The sequence below is a fragment of the Balaenoptera acutorostrata genome, chromosome 20 (assembly GCF_949987535.1).
Source record: "Balaenoptera acutorostrata chromosome 20, mBalAcu1.1, whole genome shotgun sequence".
NCBI lineage: Eukaryota > Metazoa > Chordata > Mammalia > Artiodactyla > Balaenopteridae > Balaenoptera > Balaenoptera acutorostrata.
Window position 1 is genome coordinate 50,975,006 of NC_080083.1, and position 22,196 is coordinate 50,997,201.

At 46.7% G+C, this 22,196-nt stretch overlaps 1 protein-coding gene across 1 annotated transcript in view; it reads right to left on the reverse strand.

The window, feature by feature from the left end:
- Positions 1–22,196, reverse strand: part of TBCD (tubulin folding cofactor D) — a 175,908-nt gene that overhangs the window by 140,489 nt on the left and 13,223 nt on the right. Inside the window, exons 3-7 of the mRNA XM_007185929.2 lie at positions 16,350–16,447; positions 15,277–15,378; positions 13,871–14,017; positions 11,861–11,916; positions 5,466–5,598 (exon numbers count right to left, since the gene is read on the reverse strand). Coding sequence (XP_007185991.2) covers positions 5,466–5,598; positions 11,861–11,916; positions 13,871–14,017; positions 15,277–15,378; positions 16,350–16,447 — 536 coding nt within the window. The remainder of the gene's footprint in view (positions 1–5,465; positions 5,599–11,860; positions 11,917–13,870; positions 14,018–15,276; positions 15,379–16,349; positions 16,448–22,196) is intronic.

A 22,196-nucleotide genomic window follows, 5' to 3' on the forward strand; every position in this document is an offset into this window, starting at 1 on the left:
CGGTGGAGGGACAGTGGCCAAGCAATCTGCATTTGTCACACAGAGCACAGCGCTCTGTGTTCGTCTCTCATCCAAGAGGCAAAAGCACTGCGATGGCCAAGCCCCTTCCCGTGCAAGCGTGGGCCCAGGCTGGCTGCCTGCAAGCACACACCTGTCCAGCAGGACACGTCACCCCCTCACACAGCAGGTGTACAAACCAGGCCGCCGGTGAACGGAGACAAGCCTCACACCGTGCGTGTTCTAACAAGACCTGTGCACTGGGCAGCCCGCCACGCATAAAACACAGTCACATGAGATTAAAGCAGCCTCAGAGTTGGCTGCTCCACATCTTAGACCCACAAGGAAACTGAAGATGCCTTATTTCACCTGAATCCTACAGGAGCACATGAACATTACATAAACATGCACACCCTGAAAATGGTCACATTCAAATGGTTCTACCACGTTTTCCTCCACCGGACACCCTGCCCCAGGCAAGTGCTATGACTAAGAAGCCCAGTTTGGTTAATTTGTCCTCTGGCCAAACAACTTTAATGAAACCACAGGGTGCCGTTTCCAAAGACTCCTGAAAGAACAGGAATCAAAGCCACATGAGAAATGTTCTGGGTAAGCAAGGGCCTTCTCTTCAGGTTCAAAGATGAGCTCACGCCACGCTCTGAGGCCAGAGGCCTGCTGCTTCCCTTCCACAGACGGGGGCATGGAGAGGGGCTGCTCCCGCTGGGATCTCAGGTGCTGCTGCAGGACCCGCTCCTCCCTGGGGGGCAGAGCCAACCACGTCTGGAGTCTGGGGCGTGCATCTGGGGTGCGGCCTGCCCATCCGAGGGTGCAGACCACCTGCTCGACAGCCACCCTGACCTGGACACGAGGCTCCTCCACGTCCTTAAACCACATGCCAAACCAGGGCCCCCGCCCTCCCCACAAGGGGCTCAGGCTGTGGGACTGTGGGCATCTGCCGTCTTCACTTCCCGGGTCTTTAATCTTGTTTGTGACTGCTTTACCCTTTAACAAGGTGTACTTGTGACAGTGACAGAACGGATAGAAGAACCCTCACTGTGAAGGGGGGACAATCCCAGCAGCTGGCAAACAGAATGGCGCGCCCCTGTCCGCTGCCCGCCCTTGGGAAGCACACAGAGCCACCTGTCTGTCAGTCTCCAATCTGAGGAGCCAGAGCGGAGACGGCATGCCTGCCAGTGTGAGCAGAGCGCAGCAAGTTCAAAGGACCACCAGCCTCAATTTTTAATATTGTGTTTCCCTTCCTTGAATTTCCTAGATTTCCATTAATCCTAATGCTTAAAGAGGGACTAAACCAAAGGGTGTTTCAAAGATCTACAGTAGAGGCCTTCCAATGAAATGAAGTTGCCAAACACTTATTTCCCTGCCAGAGGGTTAAAAATCATCCCTGCCAGAGGAAGAGGCTTCAAGGGAAATAAAAATCAAGCGCCAGTTTCGATGGTACTTGTTACAAGTCCACCTGTTTCGCCTCACCCACACTAATGAGCAGGTGGATAGAATGAAGCCAAGTGCACCGAAGGAGGCAGATGCAATCCTGAAGCGCAGCACACCTGCAGGTTTCATCATGCACAGCGGACACCCAGCCTCCCCGTTCAGGTCTGACAAGCTCATGGTGAAACCGCTCCCGCCCGGGAGAGTTCAGCACCAACACTGTTTCCTCCTGCCTGGGCGGCAGTAGCAGCAATTAAACCAAATTTCTCCTTCAAAAAAAGGAAAGGAAAGAACGTGCATGATTCCAGAAAGACCCTGGGTTTTCCAGAGGAAGCACTGGGCTTCTGAGGGCTCCAGAAGGAGGTGCCTGCACTGGGAGCCGTGGGAGGGCCAGGCCCCCCCGACCTGGCAGGACTCTTACACCAGGTGATACCCTCACTGAGGGCGCATCTCCCCGACAGCTCCGGGGTGCGGCTGCCAAAGGGCCTCGGCCCCGCAGGGCTTCCTCCTCTGGGCCGACAAGCGGGCAGGGACACAGGGTTCGACTTTGCTAAGCCTTTGGGAAAATCGTTTTATTCCTCAGGAGGAAGAGAAAACGGAGGCCTTCTCTCCTCCTGAGTGTCAAACGGGGAGACATCCCAATAAAAAGCACTTCCCCACTCATGGCCAGTGAAGGGGCCAGCAGGAGGGCAGCAGCGGGCTTGCCAATGCCTGTGCCCCACTCGGGGAAGAAGGAACAGAACTTGGGAACAGGGTTTCCCTGGTGGCGCAGTGGTTAAGAATCCTCCTGCCAATGCAGGGGACACAGGTTCAAGCCCTGGTCCGGGAAGATCCCACATGCCGCAGAGCAACTAAGCCTGTGCGCCACAACTACTGAGCCTGCACTCTAGAGCCCGTGAGCCACAACTACTGAAGCCCGGGCGCCTAGAGTCCGTGCTCTGCAACAAGAGAAGCCACCGCAGTGAGAAGTCCACACCGCAATGAAAAGTAGGCCCCGCTCGCCGCAACCAAAGCCCACACACAGCAATGAAAACCCAACATAGCCAAAAATAAAATAAATTAATCAAAAAAAAAAAAAAAAGAACTTGGGAACAACCTAGTGACAAGCAGTAAAAGGATCAAAAACGTTAAAAAAGAAAAAAAAAGGACCCGTGGGCCCAACCACGGCAGAACTGGGCAGAAAAGTGGCCCCACAACCTTCTCAAGCCAAAAAAGCACTGGCGCCCCCCAGGACTCTCGCTGGTGGCCTGACGCACAGGCCCGCCGCTGCCAGCCCAGGCAGGGGTTACACAGGCCTCGCCAGCTGCAGGCCCCAGGGGTGGTCACTGCCGGCCCCAGCCCCATGGTGGAGGCACCTGCGGCTCGGCTACCCTGACCTGAACGCAGCAATGGCCTCTGGAGAGGCAGCTTCCAGGCCAGGGGGGCCTGGCAGGAGAACCCAGCAGCCTGTCAAGGACACAGATTCCAGACTGGGGGAAGGAGGTCTAAAGCAGGACAAAAGTGAGTCAGGAAGCAGCACCAGCGTCTGGGCGGGTCTACCCTGCAAGGCCAAGTGGACTGACAGGCTTGGCCGTGTTCGTCAGACCCTTGTTTCTCTGTGACCTAAGACTTCTCAATGTGACTCATGCAAAAAACTAAGAATCCACTTACACTCAAACTTTCAAATAAACCTTCTCAGCTGCATCCACCCATCCTTCACCAGGGCTGGATGCCCTGCACTACCTCCCTCCCCCGCCCGCCCAGGACCCCTGCAGCGATGTCCTGGTGACCAGGACCACCCCCTCCCCTCTTGTCAACACTCAGCACCATTCCTGGCCAGCCACCTCCAGCACTGACCCCCATCATAGCAATAAAGTCCTCCTTAAGCACCTCACCACACATGCAGCTGGAACGAGAGCCACCTGCAGGCACAGGCTGATACCTATGTTCCATCAATATTACAGGTGTGCAAGCCATAACAAATTTTTAAAAAACCTCAGAAACACAGAAAAAATATTTAAATTATTGTTAAACTGGGGCTTCCCTGGTGGCGCAGTGGTTGAGAATCCGCCTGCCAATGCAGGGGACACGGGTTCGAGCCCTGGACCAGGAGGATCTCACATGCCATGGAGCAACTAAGCCCGTGCGCCACAGCTTCTGAGCCTGCGCTCTAGAGCCCATGAGCCACAACTGCTGAGCCCGCGTGCTGCAGCTGCTGAGGCCCGTGCGCCTAGAGCCCGTGCTCCGCAACAAGAGAAGCCACCACAATGAGAAGCCCGTGTACCGCAGCGAGGAGTAGCCCCTGCTAGCTGCAACTAGAGAAAGCCCGCGTGCAGCAATGAAGACCCAAAGCAGCCGAAAATAAATAAATAAAATTTAAATAAATTATTGTTAAACTTAAAAAAAAAACCCAAAACCTGTTGCTACTATTGTAGCAAGGAAATTGAAAATATATGCTCAAACAAAAACTTATACACAAAATTTCAGATCAGCATTATTCAGAGTAACGAAGAATTCCCATACAGTGGAGTATTGACCGTTAGAAGGAACAAAGCACTGACACAGGCTGCAATGTGGAGGAATCGTGAACACATGATGCTAAAGGAAAGAAGCCAGACTCAAAAGGTCACATTGCACACGATTCCACTTGTATGAAATGTCCAGAATAAGCAAACCCAGAGAGACAGAAAGTAAATCACTGGTTGCCAGGGGCTGGGGGATGGCAGGGGAGGAACAGGGAGGGACTGCTAATGCGTGTGGGGTTTCCTTTAGGGGTGATGAGAGTATTCTGGAATTAGACAAGTGGTGATGGTTGTACCCTGTGCATATACAAAATAATCACTGAACTTATATACTTTAAAAAGGTGAATTATGTGAATTACATCTCAACTTTTTAAAAGTCAATTTAAGTATAACATATCACATTTATTTACAGAATGAAAGGACACATGAGTAAACAGATCACGTCATCAGACTACAGGAACATGTTTTATTTTTCCAGGTTTCTTTTTAAAACATCTTGAGATACCCTCATCATGTAAATGACAATCCTTCCTGAAGACAATGGCATCATAAATGAAAAGACACAGATGAGAGAACATTCTAGGTGCAGGGCAGGCAGGGCGGAGGACTGTCCTCTCCGATTCTCCCACCTCCTGTCCCTCCGCCCCAGGACATCACACCAACAGCCCCACTTCCCCCAGGCCCTCACGCCTCCTACACCCCGTCAGAACCTGCAACAGCCAAGGAAAGGAGATGGGATGACACCCAAGAATATGACATCACGCTGAGTCACAGCCCAAACGCCACCATTTAAACATAGTCCAAATGCCCTGCTCTCCTCAAAGTGGGCCCTGGGCTCTCCAGCTTCAGAAACAAGGGCAAGGACGAAATCACACCCACTGCAATGAAAAAGCAAGGACCACAAGGTCCAGGGAGGGGAGCCCTGATCCCAGAGCATCAAGTGTGGCAGCCTCCCCTCCCCCGCAGAATTTAAACTCAATTGATCTTTCCTCCTAGAAAAGGCACCACCAGACAAGCAAAGCAGGCAGCCAGGAAACGGTGGGAGCTCTCAGGCCAGGGGCCAGGTCTGCGCTCAGTACAGTGGTTACAAATACCCTGAGTATCTGAACAAGACCAAATTTCAAATCACCTTATTTCCTTCAAGCTGGCTCCAAGCATTTTTCTCTGTAACACAGCCGAGCAGCAGGAAGCTCGAGAAGGACACGCCCCTGCCTGCCTGCTGGCTCCAGCTCTGCAGGCATCGGTGCCCCCTGGCGGCGATGCGCAGGGCCACCAGTCCACCCCCTTCCCCACAGCAGAAAGCCCATCGCTAACAATGCAGGGCCAGCCCTCAGTCACAGGGCCCGGTGCAAAGCAGCAGAGAAAAGAAACCGTGTTCACTGTCCTGTCGGGGTTCAACATCTCCTCCTGTGTTCCAACCACTTCCCCACAAAACCAAGGTAAACAGGGCTTGTCCCCAGGGTTCTGACAGCCCCGCAAGCTGACCGCTGACCGCCCCGCACCACCGGGACAGTGTTTACCAGGGCCTGCAGCATCCCATCCATGGTGATGACCCCCTCGATGGTCTGGAAGGAGGAGGAGGCCAAAGTGCATAGGCTCCAGTCCAGGAAACTCGCCATCTTCTTCTGCTTAACGTCGGGCCGCGTGACAAACCTGCCAAAAGGGAACAGACATGTAGGTGACAGCTCGACCGAGTCCCCAGCTGCCAAGAGCTCATCCTTTCCTGGCCCACTGCCACTCTCCAACCTAAGACCCTGGCTCTCAGGTGGCAATTCGCACCACCACTTCTCTGGGGTCTCACACAGTCCCCACGCCCCCCACTTCCCGCCTCCTGAGCCCCCTCATCCCGAGACCCTGTGTAGCATGGGACCACCTTCACCTGAGCCCACCCACGCCCACTCCTCGGCCCAACTCTGTATCCCTTCACCTTGGGACCCCATGCTGCCATCTGTGACCTCCCTCTCTGCATCTGCCATGGGACTCCTTCCCCGTCCTCTCTGCCTGCTGCACACGCCATGCAGAGCTCCAGCTGTGTCCACGGCCCAATCGTCCCCACTGCAGGCATCTGCTCAGTGCTGCACTCCCGGGGTGCTGGCTCTCACCCACCCTCCTGTACACTGGTCTGGGCCGGCAGCCACCCTCGGGCCCCCACACCGAAGCCCAGGCCCCCTTCACTCCTCTCCAACCAGTGCACACACCCATCCCCCAGCTCTCTGACTAAGGCTGAGCCCCTGCCCTCCTGGGGGAACTTGCAGTCTTGGGGCAGAAACACAGGAAGGAGGCAAACAATGAGAAGGAAACAGTTGAGTGAGAGGAGGACGGCAGGCGCAGGGACAGCATCGCGGGAGGTGACCTGTGAGGACCTCTCGCTCCCCTAGCTGCCCCCACAAACCACACCCAGAGAGGGCTCAGCACCAATACCACAGAAACAAGCCAGGTGGCACTCGCCCCGGGAGCAGCACTCAACATGCCTGGCTCTGTCCTCTGCACCCCTGCAGGAGTCTCCTGTCCTGACCAGAAGCCCCCACAGGCCCCTCTTCCCTCAAAACCGCCACTGCCGCCCCGCGCGAGAAGATGCTCAGCCAGCGCAGGGATTACACTGTGGCCACGTAGAAGGTCTCCGTGTCGGTAAAACAAAGCTGCCACGAGTGTCTTCGCCCACCCCCTTCAGGGTACACACCCAGAGACTCGGTCACCAAGGATTTACCAAACTTTAGGATGCTGGTTACAAAGGCGAACTCACGTGCCACCCCCGCCAGCCAAGAACTTGCGTTACGGCGGGTCTGAGAAGGGGGCCCAGGAATTTCATAAAATCTGCACCTCAGAGTGATCATCTAAAATGGATAACTGGTAATATATACCCTATCTCAATGTCCTTGGCCCTGTTTAAAGCCCCTTGATTCTGGAGGGGGCCACAGGATGAGGGTCACACCCACAGTGACCGGATCCTCAGCCTGAAGACAACAGCCGCCGGCACTCACCCTGCACATGGGCAGGCACAGCGCCTGCAGTGGGGTGGCCCTCAGGACAGGCAAGGTCACAGGCACAGAACGGCCCACAGGGCTGGTAAGCGGCCCTGCTGGGACCCAAAGTCCAACTTGGAGACGTGAGTCACCGCGCCAGCCACTCAGGGGCCACGCACCCTGCTTCCTCCACCCACTCATCTGCTGAGCAGGCAGGAGGCTGATGTTCTGTGTGCAGCCTGTGGCGGCCAACTTCCATTCCTGGGCAAAATCACACAAGGTGAGTTTCCAAATTACAGTAAAAACCTAAGGCTCCTTTGAAAGATTTAAGCAAATAGGTTATTTTATATTTTTTTTATTTTTCTCTCTAAAAAAGAAAATGTTATGTTCGCAGCAGAGGTCCAGAAGTACAGATAAGCAAAAATAGAAAATACCTATCCCACAGATGTAACACACAGAACGAGACCCTTCTACACAAACTGAAAGATCTCTGAATCCTACACTTCCTTCCCTTTTAGGAAAAGTTACATCACAGACTACATCTACTTTCAATGTGGAACTCAGCTAACATGTGCAGGTGTTTAGAGACCCCACTGTCTTTCTCTCAGGAAGGTGATCTCCACAAGAGTGATCAGCAAAACCTTAACTACAGGACTAGACCTACCAGAGGGACAAAGGGCAAAACACCAGTGGGACACACTGCTGCCCTGGACCCTTGTCAGTACTGTTACCACAGAGCATCTGGTCTGAGAGTGAAACAGTACGGGTGAAGTGACAAACCCTATTTTGTGTAAGAACTTACTTTGTGTGTGTTTTTAAATTAATTAATGGAAAAGTTAAATATTCACAAAATGGTGATAGAATTTAGCTACCTGTAAGAAGGAAAAAAATCTATCATATATCCTATACCAAAAGAAATTCCAAATGAATTAATAATTCTATATTAAACAATAAAAAGGTAGAAAAATATAAATGATTCTTTGTAAAATCTCTTAATAGGGTAAGCCTTCAAGCATAAAAGTAAAAATAACTAAATAAATAAAAGGAAAAAAGTTACTATTTTGACATTAGAATTAAAACTTTAGTCCAAAGAAGAAAGTAAAAGGCTACCAACCCACTGGAGGAAGTATCACACCCTCCTCTAGCTAACATCCTTCAAAGAGAAAGCTCATACGACTGGAGAAAAAGCACCAAGAAGCCCTCAGATATTAGAAATCAGGTCACTACATGGGACATACGATGTCTGAAATAAGACTCATGAGTTAAAGCCCACCAGCGATCAGTGAAATACAAACTAAATGTCAGTAATGAGCAAAACAATGCACAATCCAACTGGGGGAAGAGAGTTGTTCTTGAGGCTGCCCATGATTGCAGAAGTCCTGAAAACCCGCTCCCAAGAGTCACCCAGTCACCCAGTCATCCAGCAACAGGTGTACAGACTCAACAGTGTCCTTGTGTCCTGTGACTCAGAAGTCCATCTCTAAGGGCCTAGCCTAAGAAAATAATCCCAAATACCAAAACAGGTTTACACCCAAAGCTAGTTATTACATCATTGCTTATAAGAGGAAGGACGTGAGAAAGCTGGTCAGAGTAACTAAAAACAGTGGAATCTAAAGGAGCCATTTAATCAACGGTAACGTGAAATTAAGTGAAAAAGCAGGTGCTAACTCAAAGAGATTGTGCTATGCAAACTCCATACAATAACAGCACAGAAAAACACCAAAAAAATACAACACATGTATTGTGTATTATTATTATAAATGTGTGGGGTTTTCCTAATTTTCTATGTTCCAAAATTTCCAACTTTTCTACTTGGAGCATACCTTGATTTTATAGTTAGATTAAAAATATCTGCTTTTTAAAATTAATGTAATCAATAAGAATAAAGGCATATCTTTCCATTGAAGAGCTTCTGTAAAATAACACTCATAGCCACACGTCTTGGCGTAAATGTAACACCAAAGTTACAGAAAATGCAGCTGACGTTTAAAGGTTCCAGTTAATGAAAGGAAATAGGTGCAGCTCCAGAACTGCACGTGGTAAGAGGAAGCGATCAAAGCTGACGGCAGAGAGAGTAAGACAGGCAGCTCCCTCGTGAAATATCAGAAAACAGATGCCAGTGGGGACAAAGGCCACACGTGACCACCCTTCACACCCAGGGCCTCCCTGTTAATAATCCACCGAAAAAGACAGAAATATGCGAGTCAGAACCTGCCCGTGAGGTGGGTTACTCAGAGCAGCTCTAGGACCTGAGGGCATCCGCCCTTTCTAGAACTGAGGAAAACTGGCTGCACCTACAACCTGGCACACCGGCAGGAGCTGGGTGGAAGACGGGCCTCAACCTCAAGAACACTTGCTCGTCCGACCACTAGATGGCGGTGGAGCGTCCCGCCAGCAGTGGACAGGCAGCCAGGGTCCCCAGCTGCCACCTTTCTGGACACCAGAGAGGGAAGAAGCGTTTAGGGTTTCACCTCCCCCACCCCACAGGTGCAATACTCCACCAGGTCAAGCTCAGCAGAACTCTACCAAACCCTCAGTACTGCTGGTAATAAAAGATAATAAACAATAAAGATATGTTTCATTTAACAAATTTACTAAACATTTGTAAGATCACATGCAGTGTTGCTAAATATGGGGAAAAGGAGACTTCCGACTGGCTCAACCTTTCCAGTAGCTGCATTTAAAACCCCTAGAATGTTCATTCCACTTCTAGGAATTCATCCCTAAGAACCAATCAGAAATCAAACTCATACAAAAGGAGATCAGACTTGTGGTCACCAGAGGCAGGGGTGGGGAAGGGGGAACTGGAGGAAGGCAGCCAAAAAGGTACCAATTTCCAGCTGTAAGATAAATAAGTACTAGGTCTGTAACGTACACCATGATAAATATAATGAACACTGCTGTATGTTTCCCATGAAAGGTGTTGAGAGTAAATCCTGGGGGGAGAGGCAATAAAGGGGTACGGGGAAAAGGGATTATTATGAGATTATATGAAATCATGTGTGTGAAACTTCTGAAAATTGTAAAGCAGTATAGAATTTAAAGAATCTTTCATTCAATTAAAAAAAAGGAGAGTATATCCTAAGGGTTGTCATCCCAAGGAAAAAAATATTTTTCTGTATCTTTAATTCTGTATCTATATGAGAGATGATGGATGTTCACTAAGCCTACTGTGATAATCATCTTATGATGTATGTAAGTCAAATCATCATGCTGTACAACTTAAACTTGTACAGTGCTGTATGTCAATTATATCTCAATAAAACTGGAAGGGGGACTTCCCTGGTGGCGCAGTGGTTAAGAATCCACCTGCCAATGCAGGGGACACGGGTTCGAGCCCTGGTCTGGGAAGATCCCACATGCCGTGGAGCAACTAAACCCGTGTGCCACAACTACTGAAGCCCACAGGCCTAGAGCCCGTGCTCTGCAGCAAAAGAAGCCACCACAATGAGAAGCCCGTGCACCGCAACAAAGAGTAGCCCCCGCTCGCCGCAAAACTAGAGAAAAGCCCGCACCCAGCAACAAAGACTCAACACAGCCAAAAATAAATAAATACATTAAAAAAAAAAAACTGGAAGGGGAAAATACAGCCGATCAGAACAGTACAAAGTTTCATGTAGAGTGTCCCAGGCGGTGCTAATTTTACTAACAAAAAGTCCCCACGTACAGTGGGGTTGGAGGAAGAATAGATCACACCATAATCGCATCTGGAAGACTGACCAAAGCTCCAGGCCTACCTGCCGGCACCTGGAACAACCCTGCAAGTGTACCCACGGGCCACAGACCAACATGCCCATGGGCAATGGGGGACAAAGGACAGAGCAGTCACATCTCTGGGGATGACAGTACATGTGAGTTTTATTTTGTAATTTTTTACTTTTCTTTATTTTCCTGAACACACGATTACTTTCACAGTTAGAAAGAAAGCCATGCTTTTTCATTGTTTGTCAAAACCATGAGAAGCCTGTGTCAGTGAGTTTCTCCTCCCCCAAGGTAAGCATCGCAGGCGAGCTCAGGTGTTTCCTTCCTCACTCCTAAAATCAGCTTCTTGCATTTAGGCTCTGCCCTCTGGTTTAGCCAGTACTTTCACAAATACCTCACCAATGCCCCCAACTGCCCCATAAATCAAGCATGTCTCTTCACGCCTTGTGCAAGGTCACGGCTACACACCTAAGACAAGGTGACCCTGAAGGAGGTGTTGCCCTGTTTTCCCGATCAAAACATCCAAAAGCTTTTAGAGCCAATTTTTAACTTTCACAAATGTAGAGGGGAAAAAAAGCCAAATTTTCTAACTCGTTTATGCTATATACATACTTTAAATCACATGTCATGAAGAAGATTAATTTAGAAAAACTGCTTTCTTCCATTCTCGCATTTCATGAAACAGGTCTACTCAGCTTTCACATGTGTCTTTGCCACTTTTTTGGAGACTCCAGGCCCTGCTGCCTGGGTCATCTTACCCAGCTCATCAGATAAACCCATCTTTGCCTGTTTCAGGCACAGCCTGTTGTTTTTAGTTAACACAGGATGTTTGGGGATTTTTATCCCAAGCCACAATGACGCAATCACAGCCCATGATCCCCACAAACCATGGTGTGGACTGCTTTCTAAGTGACTTCCAAAGGCTCTTCTAACTGCCACCCCCCGCCACCAAGAGGGGAGGCCTGGCCCCGACGAAACTGCTACACCTATTCTAAATCTGCGCTCCCTTGACGGGCCCACAAACTCCTAACCCAGCGTCAGGTGACCCTGAGCCCCTAACCAGCACTGTCAGTGGTCACATCAGGTTCAGAGGTTTCCTGCACCCAAACAGCATTGGGTTCCCTCAAGGAAAGCAGCAGAGTCCTCAGGACAGCAAAGACTTCCCCAAGCCTATCATCCCAGCATCCTCTCTGATGACAACAGACACACACAGGTGACACAGACAGTCAGCCTTCTCAGAAAGCACTTACTTGGACACGAGGACAGCAGCTGCGTCTTGGGCCTTGTCGCTGACGACCAGGTAGGACTACAAGGAAGCGTAAAGGACAGGCACCGTTAAACACACGATGTAGACCTCAGGGACCCGCTCAGCCACCTGGTCCCACACTCAGCAGCTCCACAAGAGCCCAGGCTCACGGACAGAGGCCAGATTCCAAAGCTGCACGAACCACTCATAACGTGAGCTCAGGGCTACCGCTGCCACGTGTGTGCTCACCCTCAGCAAGTGCCCAATCCTCATACAGTGTGTGGTTACACCCCTTGAAACCCACATTTGCAAAAGCAGCAGAAAAATGAAGAGTGTATGTTGTTACCAAGAGTGTGCACAGAACACTCCTAGAACCCACCAGCACTCTGGCATTCACAACAGCTAGGAGGCCCCACTCAGACGCAGGAGGGCCGAAGTTTAACGCAATAATAACGACACCTTAAGAGGTTTCCACTTCTCATCTCAACTGTTTTCCAAATGATACACTTAAAAGATCTTTTTTCTGGAGGACAAATTGTTAGAAATTAGGTCCTCTCCCCAGGCAATCCCACTTAGGAGACAAGCACTCAAAGGGTTAACGGAACACAGCTAGAAACAAACCACCTATCTAGAAAAGACTATTTTAGAAATGAAGATACAGTGGAGCACCTTTTCCCTTAAAGACTCTGAGGGAGATGTCTACTTACTGACACAAGACATTCAGACAGTCCTGCTCAGGGGAAAAGCAGGTCCCAGAACAGCAGGACACCAGGGGCCCTAGTACACAGGGGCCGCGTGGAGCACTGTGAAGAACAGGCAGGGAGCCAAATCCCTAGGTTCAAATTTAGATCCGCCACACGTGAGAAAGTGAGCTGGCTAAGTCACTTATTTTTACACCTGTTGCCTCCTCAGTAAAATGAGGATAAAAACAGTGAACTGCCTCATTAAGTAGGATGAAAGGAGTTAATGTATGAAAAGCCTTTAGAACAGTGTCTGGCGCCCAGTAGGGGCTCAAAGAAGCTTAGTATCAGTAAGTGTCGGGGGCAGGCTCTAAGATAGGCCCTGGTCCTGCCCACCAGTGCCCATGTCCCGTGTAATCCCTCCCACGCAGTTGGAGGACACGCTGACTTGCTTCTAACCAAGAGAATTCGGCAGGGGGTAGGAAGTCATTTCCATGATTGGGTCACACGTGAGTGTGACATGCATCTTGCTACAGCCCCTGCCCCTTGCTGGCTTTCACAGAATAAGCTGCCATCGTTGGAGGGGGGGGGGGTGCAGGGTGGGTTCCAAGTGGCAAACAGCCAGCAAAGCACTGAAGCCCTCGGCCAACACCCTCGAGATCTGACTCCTGTCGATGACCATGAGAGCTTGGAAGCGACCTGCCCCCAGGTGAGCTCTGCCTGCAGCCTGGGGAGAGCTCGAAGGACAGGGCCCAGCGAAGCCACAGCCAGATTCCTGACCCACAGAAACTGTGAGATGATGAATGTGTGCTGTGTTAAACCATTCAAGTTCAGGGTAATATTTTCCACAGCAAAAGATAATACAATAATCTATGTCTACACATATAACATCTGTATCAGGAGAAGTTTGAAAAAATACACAAGTGTTATCTCTTGGTATTTGAGAGATTTCACCTTAATATTTTTCCTGCTTTTTATTTTCTGATTTTCCTACAATGATCATGTATTATTTATGTAATGTTAAAAATTAAATTAAAAATTAGATTTTAAATGGACCTTTAATTTGTCTTACCATTACCCCCCGAAACCTATTCTAAGCTATCATCAGAGTATCTGCACTATCTACAGAGAAATGAGTTTTGCTAGAGTAATTCATCCTGACCCCTTTAGGAATTATCAGTTTCATGGTAAGTTATGAAATGGAATTTCACTTCACTGAAAAAGAGTAACAATGGCTGAAGAAATAAACAAATGTCACAAGTGTACCTAATTAAGCCCTAATGGCATGAGAAAGGACACTGGTCAGCGGCTCATTACTTCACAGCCATACTCACCTCTGCTATCTGGAGGATACGGTCCATGGTGGACACTCGCTCTTGCCCAGGCTGATTGTGGAGGTTGCCGTCAAGGCGTGAAAAATCAAACGGGATCAGGCAGGTCACGGAGAGCCACAGGAGGAGCACGTAGCGGGTCTCCCAGGTCTACAGGGCCAAGTCAAAGCAACGTGACTCCTGCGCAAGGGCATCCACGCAGTCCTGCCACCCCCTCCCGCTCAGCGCCCACCCAGGCCTCCAAATGCCAGGGCCTCGGAGCCAGGCTGCAGAGCACCGCACCCCACCACATGCCCTGGGGCATGCAGCCAAGAGAAACAGCAAAAGGAACAAAGAAAAATCATAACATGTCAGTCTAATGGCTTCTCATCACTGGCACCCTTCAGCATGAAATCAGCTTTTCAAGAAAATGGAAAACAGAGAAAAAGATTAAAAAAACATAAGACTTAAGAATAAAGAAAAAATTCTCAACTTCCAGTCACAGAGGAGTCAATAAAACAAGATTCTGCTTTGGTCCCAGACTCCCCATCAGAGGCATGAGAAGCAGAGGAGAGCAGGGCACATGCAGAGCAAGACAATTCCCTGAGTTTGCAGTTACAACCTGCGTGCCCTTCTGAATGCGTCCTGTGCCCAAGAGCGCTCCCCATCACGCTGGACTGCAAGGTTGGCCACTGGCGGGCATCTGGGAACCTGGTTTTCGGGGAACGTTCCCACCATTCCCTAACTGATGAGGGTCACTCTGTGCCCAGGCCGTTTGTACAAACCATGTGGCTTATGCTGAACACCTGCTTTCCTTCTGGGTTTTAGTATGTGCCTGGCGGAGTACCCAGATGACCAGCCCGCACAGGTGGGTGCCGGCCTCTACGACCTTCCTGGTGGACAACACCTCATACGTGTTCTCACAACTTGGTGCTGCGGAATCACAAGTGCCTTGCGTGACCCAACAGGGAGACGATTCCGGAAGCTCACTCCTGGTTTCCTTTGGACTTCACCCCATGTGCCTTCTCCCTCTGCTGATTTTGCTGTAGTAAATCATAGCCATAAGGATGACTACATGCCAATTCTTGTAGTGATCCTAGGAAATCACTGGACTTGGGGTGGTCTTGGGGACCCCCAACATAGTTCTATTTTAAGTTAAAAAAATTTGGATGATGATATAGTTATCATCACCCTGTATGGAGGTTTATTGTTTTCTTTATAAAGGGCATTTTTTTAAATAAAATAATTCAAAGTAACATACATAAAAAGAGAAAGCCAAAGGAATAAATGAAAAGAGAGGGAATGACACAAAACAGTACAAGATAAAACTGAAGGAAACAGGAAAGGAAGCTGCCAGTGCAGGAGCAGGGAAAACCAGGGAATAAGTCGGGGGGACAGGAAATGAAGAGGAGGAGGAAAGGGACACTCACTTCATGGTCTTTAGGATTCTGATCTGTAAACATATCTAAAACAGGCTTCACATCAGCTACTTCATGTGGAAATAAACGAAGAAATGTTTTATATCCTCGAACCTATCAAATAAAGACATTGAATTATTATATAATTAGAAAATAAAGTAGCAAAATTATTTTTTTCTCTATTACCAAAAATCACCACCTATGCCACCCAATGATCAAAGAGAATTACATCACATTACAGTGATACAACTTAGTAAGACTAAACAATAAGAAAGCTACCTTTACTTCTTAAATCATTTCATAAATATGTTGTCCCAATTTGACCAACCAATCTTGGTTCATCAGAAATATAGCTACGTTACAAACGAACAAGTTTTGCTTCTACCTTGATTATGAGGAATAAGTCCTCGGGAACCCAAAAGGTCCCAAATTCATTAAGGCTTCCATGAAACGCGGTGGCACTACACCTTCAGGAGAGACCCTGCATTCAACCAACTGAGGGCAAGGAGTGTGCACACAGGCCTCCCTCCACCACACAGCAGGCCCCACAGAAGCAAAACCCCAGCCGAGATGGCCAAGTCTCTCCCATGGTACATATGGACCAGCACACACATCACCTGGGAGCCTGTAAGAATGCAGAATATCAGGCCTCACACCAGACCCACTTACTCAGAATCTGCATCATAACAAGATTCCTGAAAAGCCATCTGCACATCCATATCTGAGAAGCACTTCCACTTCCAAGTTTATTTCCTTTTTCCTTGTAAGAAACTTTTCTCAGTTACTCACATATATATACGTATATATGTATACATATATCCTCTCCGTCCCTTTCTGGCTAGCTGGTGCTTGATCCATTCAAATACAAGACGCAGAAAACAATGCTGAAAAGCACTGTTTCAGCCAAAGGGTCCCCTGGATCACTAACATCTGATCTCCAGCATGTGGTAAAAAGAGAAAGCATGAAACCCACAACTTTTGTATGAGAACAATCTTTCCTGAGAGATACCATTTTGGAAGGTACTTCTGAACCGAGTATATTAAGAAAGTGTTCTGTCAACTACAAAGTGCTATGTAAATATTACCTTGGTGATGATGTAAAGAAATTTAAAAGCCAGATGTACGAGGTCAGCCGGAGATTTCTTATCTCGCACAAATTCCAACAACAAGTTCATCATCCATTCTAGGGAAAAACATATATAAAATATTTCCTGTTAAACATCAACATGACATTAAAACAAAATGTCAAAAGAAAAAAGGGCTATTTAGAAATATAAGAATGGTTTAATATTAGTAAATCTATATAATCCAAGTAGCAATAGAGCAAAAGAAAAAAAAACCACTTTCATCTTCACAGTTTCTAAAAGGGCATTAGAGTTAATACAACATTTATTCCTGCTTTTAAAATGTAAGGAAAATATTCTTATTTTTTATTATTATTCTATATCAAATCAATATCTAATACCATGCTTTACAGAAAATACCTCTACAACTACTATGACCTAATAACAATCTGGTTCTAACCAATGTAATAAGAGAGAAGAAAAAGGATTTCCACTTCCAGTTATACAGGAATAATTGATATGGAACTGCCTTACCACCAACAACAATTAGAGAACAGGACAATTATATTTTCAGACACTGGAACAACAGGCAGCACATGGTAAACCAACTGCAATCTACAGCCACCCAGGCCATCCACCAGAAGGTAATTTTTAGAACCCAGTGCAGGGGGGGGGGGGGGGGGGGGGGACTCAAGCATAGCAAAGACTGGCGTTCAAGGAGGCTGAGTCAGCTGAAATTTGCAGGGCAGCATGCCAGAGGAAGCTAAGCAGAGAATGAGCTCCGGAAGTCTGCAGAGGTCCCCTCGAATCTTTGGGTGAATCTTCACAGGCACGGTGGTTAGTCCACTAGGCTGGGTAAGAACTGCCAGGAAGCACTAAGGCAGAGTTCCCATAGCTCATATAGGGCTGGCATTCAAATTCCACAAGGCCAGAGTGCAGAGTCCTTGTTGAGCACCCAGAGCAACCAGCAGACATTCCAGAAATGTCTCTCCTTAGTAGTAACGCTAAATTGGAGAAAAACAAGAGAAAAAGCTATACCTGCCCTAACAAACCTTAAAGGATATACATGATATACAATTAACTAAACTGTCTTGCCAAACTTCAACACTTTAAAGACAAAAAACTTAAACCCAACAACATAACCATCACAATGTCCATGATCCACTAAAAATTTGCTAGACATATAACTAAAACTGCTGTGACCCCTAACAGAAGGAAAATCAGTCAACAGAAATGACCAGGGACTTCCCTGGTGGCGCAGCGGTTGAGAATCCGCCTGCCAATGCAGGGGACATGGGTTCAATCCCTGGCCCAGGAAGATCCCACATGCCACAAAGCAACAAAGCCTGTGCACAACTACTGAGCCTGTGCTCTATAGCCCGTGAGCCACAACTACTGAGCCCCCATGCCACAACTACTGAAGACCGCGTACCTAGAGCCCGTGCTCCGCAACAAGAGAAGCCACCACAATGAGAAGCCTGCGCACCACAACAAAGAGTAGCCCCTGCTCGCTGCAACTAAAGAAAGCCCATGTGCAACAAAGAAGACCCAACGCAGCCAAAACAATAAGTAAAAAAATAAATTTATAAAAATTAAAAAAAAAGAAATGACCAGAAATGACAAAGATGATATAATTACTAGATGTAAACTTTAAATACTACAAAATATCCTCAAGGATGTAAAAGAAAACATGAACAATATACAGCACGCAGACTTCTTAGTTGCAGCATGCAACTAAGATAGATATTTAAAAAACAGAAGATATTTAAAAAACAAACAACTTCAAGAGCTGGAAAATGAGATCCAAAATGAAAAATTAAATGGGATTAATAGCAGATTAGACACTGCAGAAGAAAAGATCAGAGAACTTGAAGACACAGTAATAAAAACTTCTACCCTAAGGGGAAAAAGGAAGTAAACAACTAAACAGCTTCAGCAACACTGCCACAGTATCAAGTGTATCTGCAGATGTGTGACTGGAGTCCAAGGGGAGAGGATGGAGGCAAGGGCAAAAGAAATACCTCAAGAAATAAGAGGCAAAAAATTTTCAAATCTGATAAAAACTATAAACCTATCAATCCAAAAGGTTCAGCAAACTCAAAGCAGGATAAAAAGGAAAAAAACCACACCATGGCCTGTCATAATCAAATTGTTGAAAACCAGCAGTAAAAAGAAAATTCTAAAAGCAGCCAGAGAAAAAAGCACACACTACACAGAGAAATAGAGATGAGTAAAGACAGACTTCCTGGGACTTCCCTGGTGGTCCAGTGGTTAAGAATCTACCTTCCAATGCAGGGGATGCGGGTTCGATCCCTGGCTGGGGAACTAAGATTCCACATGCCGCAGGGCAACTAAGCCTGCATGCCACAACTAGAGATCCCACGCACCACAACTACTGAGCCCATGCACCACAACTAGAGAGAGGCCCATGTGCCGCAATAAAAGATCCCACATGCCGCAACGAAGATCCCGCGTGCCACAACTAAGACCTGACACAGCCAAATAAATAAATATTGAAAAAAAAAGACAGACTTCCCATCAGAACCAATCAAGCCATATCTTTTAAAATGCAAAAAGAAAAAACTGTCAACCTAGAATTCTATAACCAGCAATATATCTTTCAAAAAGGCAAGTGAAGGGACTTCCCTGGTGGTCCAGTGGGTAAGACTCCGTGCTCCCATAGCAGGGGGTCCAGGTTTGATCCCTGGTCAGGGAACGAGATCCTACATGCTGCAACTAAGAGTTTGCATGCCTCAACTAAAGACCCCGTATGCCGCAACTAAGAAGTCCACATGCCACAACTAAGAACTGGCACAGCATAAATAATTTTTTTTTTAAATGCAAGTGAAGCAAACTATCAAACAAAAGCTGAAAGAATTCAACACCAGTAGATTTACACTAGAAGAAATGTTAAAGTAAATTCTTCAAACAGAAAATAACTACCAGACAGAAAACTACAATTTACAGAAAGCAAAGAATAAAAGTGGAAATAGTAAATACATGGATAAATATTAAAGATTTTTTTCTCATTTTTAAATTTCCTTGGAAAAATAACTGTGTTTAAAGTGAAAACAATACACTGTAAGGTTATAACATACACAGAGGCAAGATGTATGACAAATTGGCGGGAGATGGGAGTCCTCCTATGAGGCTCTCACGTTATACACGAAACACTGTGACATCATGTGAAGGTAGACTGTGATACATATTGAGAACACATATTGTAAATCCTAGAGCGATCACTAAAAATATAAAACAAAGGAACAGCTAATGAGACGACAGTGGAAACAAAATCAAATACCAAAAAATGCTAAATTATTACAAAAGAAGGTAGGAAAGAGTAAAGAAGAAACAAAACATAATGGGGCAAATACTAAGCAAAGAGCAAGAATTCAGAGCTACATTAAATGACCTAAACACTACAATTAAAAGGTAAGGATTACCAAATTGAATTTTAAAAATAGGAAGACCCGACTACATTCTCCCTACATGAAATGTGCTTTAAAAATAAAAATGTAGCTAGTTAAATGTAAAAGGGATGGACTTCCCTGGTGGCGCAGTGGTTAAGAATCCACCTGCCAATGCAGGGGACACAGGTTCAAGCCCTGGTCCAGCAAGATCCACATGCCATGGAGCAACTAAGCCCATGCGCCACAACTACTGAGCCTGTGCCCTAGAGCCCACGAGCCACAACTACTGAGCCCACGTGTCACAGCTACTGAAGCCTCCACGCCTAGAGCCCGTGCTCCACAACAAGAGAAGCCACTGCAATGAGAAGCCCACGCACCGCAACAAAGAGTAGACCCCGCTCGCCACAACTACAGAAAGCCCACACATAGCAACGAAGACCCCATGCAGCCAAAAATAAATAAATAAAATAAATAAATTTATTTTTAAAAAAAAAAAGTAAAAGGGAGAAGAAAGATACACCAAGCAATCACTAACTATAAGGAAGCTGGAGAGGCCACATCAATATCAGACAAAATGGACCTCACAGGGCTTCCCTGGTGGCGCAGTGGTTAAGAATCTGCCTGCCAATGCAGGCGACACGGGTTCGAGCCCTGGTCTGGGAAGATCCCACATGCCGCGGAGCAACCAAGCCCGTGAGCCACAACTACTGAGCTTGCGCGTCCGGAGCTTGTGCTCCGCAACGGGAGAGGCCACGACAGTGAGAGGCCCGTGCACCGCGATGAAGAGAGGCCCCCGCTCGCCGCAACTGGAGAAAGCCCTCGCACAGAAACGAAGACCCAACACAGCCAAATATAAATAAATAAATAAATGAATAAATAAATTTAAAAAAAAAATGGACCTCAGAACAAGGACTATTACAGAGAAAAAGAGAACTTTTTTTTTTTTTGGCCACTCAGTCTTCAGGATCTTAGTTCCCTGACCAGGGATTGAACCCGGGCGCCCTGCAGTGTAAGCGCAGAATCCTAACCACTGGACAGCAAGGGAATTCCCAAAGAAGACATTTTATAATGATATAAGGATCAATTCATCATGAAGACTTAACCATCCTACAAGAGCATACATGAAATTAAAGAACTTCAAGATAAAGCAAAAACTGAGAAAACTGAAAGGAGGAAGAGACAAATCTATAGAGTTGAAGATTTCAATACTCCTCTCCCAAGAATTGATAGAACAACTGAAAAGAAAATCAGTAAGGACATAAAAGACCCAAACAACACTACTGACCACCTTATTTAAATGACACTTACACAGCACTCCAACCAAAAGCAGAAAGACATTCTTCTCAAGTACACACGGAACTCTGAACAAAACAGACCCATATGCTGGGCTGCAAGTCTTAATAACTGTAAAAGGTTGCAATTTGCACCTAGGAAATGCAGGGTAAAACTACAATGAGATACCACTACACACCCACTAAAATGACTAAAATCAGGAAGACTGACAATACTAAGTGCTGATGAGGATGTAGGGTAACTGGAATTCTCACAGATTGTTGCTGGCAATGTAAAATGGTACAACCTTTACGAAAACATGGCATGGTGGCAGTTTATCATAAAACCTACCTTTACTATACACCCAGCAATTCCACTCTTACATAGAAATGAAAACATACATCCACCCAAAGAATTGTCTGTGAATGTTCATAGCAGCACTAGTAACAGCCCAAAGCTGGAAAAAACCCAAAAGTCCATCAACAGGTGAAAGAATAAAGTATGGTTCAACAGAAAAGGAACAAACTGCTGTTACACATGCAACAACACGGATGAGTCTCAGAAATACTATTTCAACAGAAGAAACCAGAGAGTAAGTAGAACACTGGTTGCCCAGGGCCAGGGTGGGGGTCTTGACTGCAAAGGGACATGAAGTGACTTCTTGGGGTGCTGGAAATTTTTTACACCTTAATAGTGGGGAAGGTGCATACATCTGTCAAAGCTCAAACTGTATACTTAAAATGGGTGTGTTTTATCGTATGTAAATTATATCTCAATAAAGTTAACTCCTAAAAAAAGTTTTAAAGGAAGAATGAAAAGATATACCATGGATAAAGATATCAAGTTAACATTATTTAAAAACTATATAATTATTTACCTTTTTAGAAAACTCAAAAGAAACCGAAAAAGTAGTGAAGTATTTCATTATACACTAAACCTTGAAAACGTTATGCTGAGTTAAAGACACTAATCACAAAAGACCGTATATTGCCTGATTCCACTATATGAAATGCACAGAATACACAAATCCACAGAGACAGATCATGGTCACCAGGGACTGGATGGAGAAGGAATCGAAAGTGACTGCTGATGATGAGTATGAGTTTCTTTTTGGAGTGATGAAAATGGTCAGGAATTAGTGGTGATGGTTGCACAACTCTGTGATATACTAAAAAACAATGAAGTA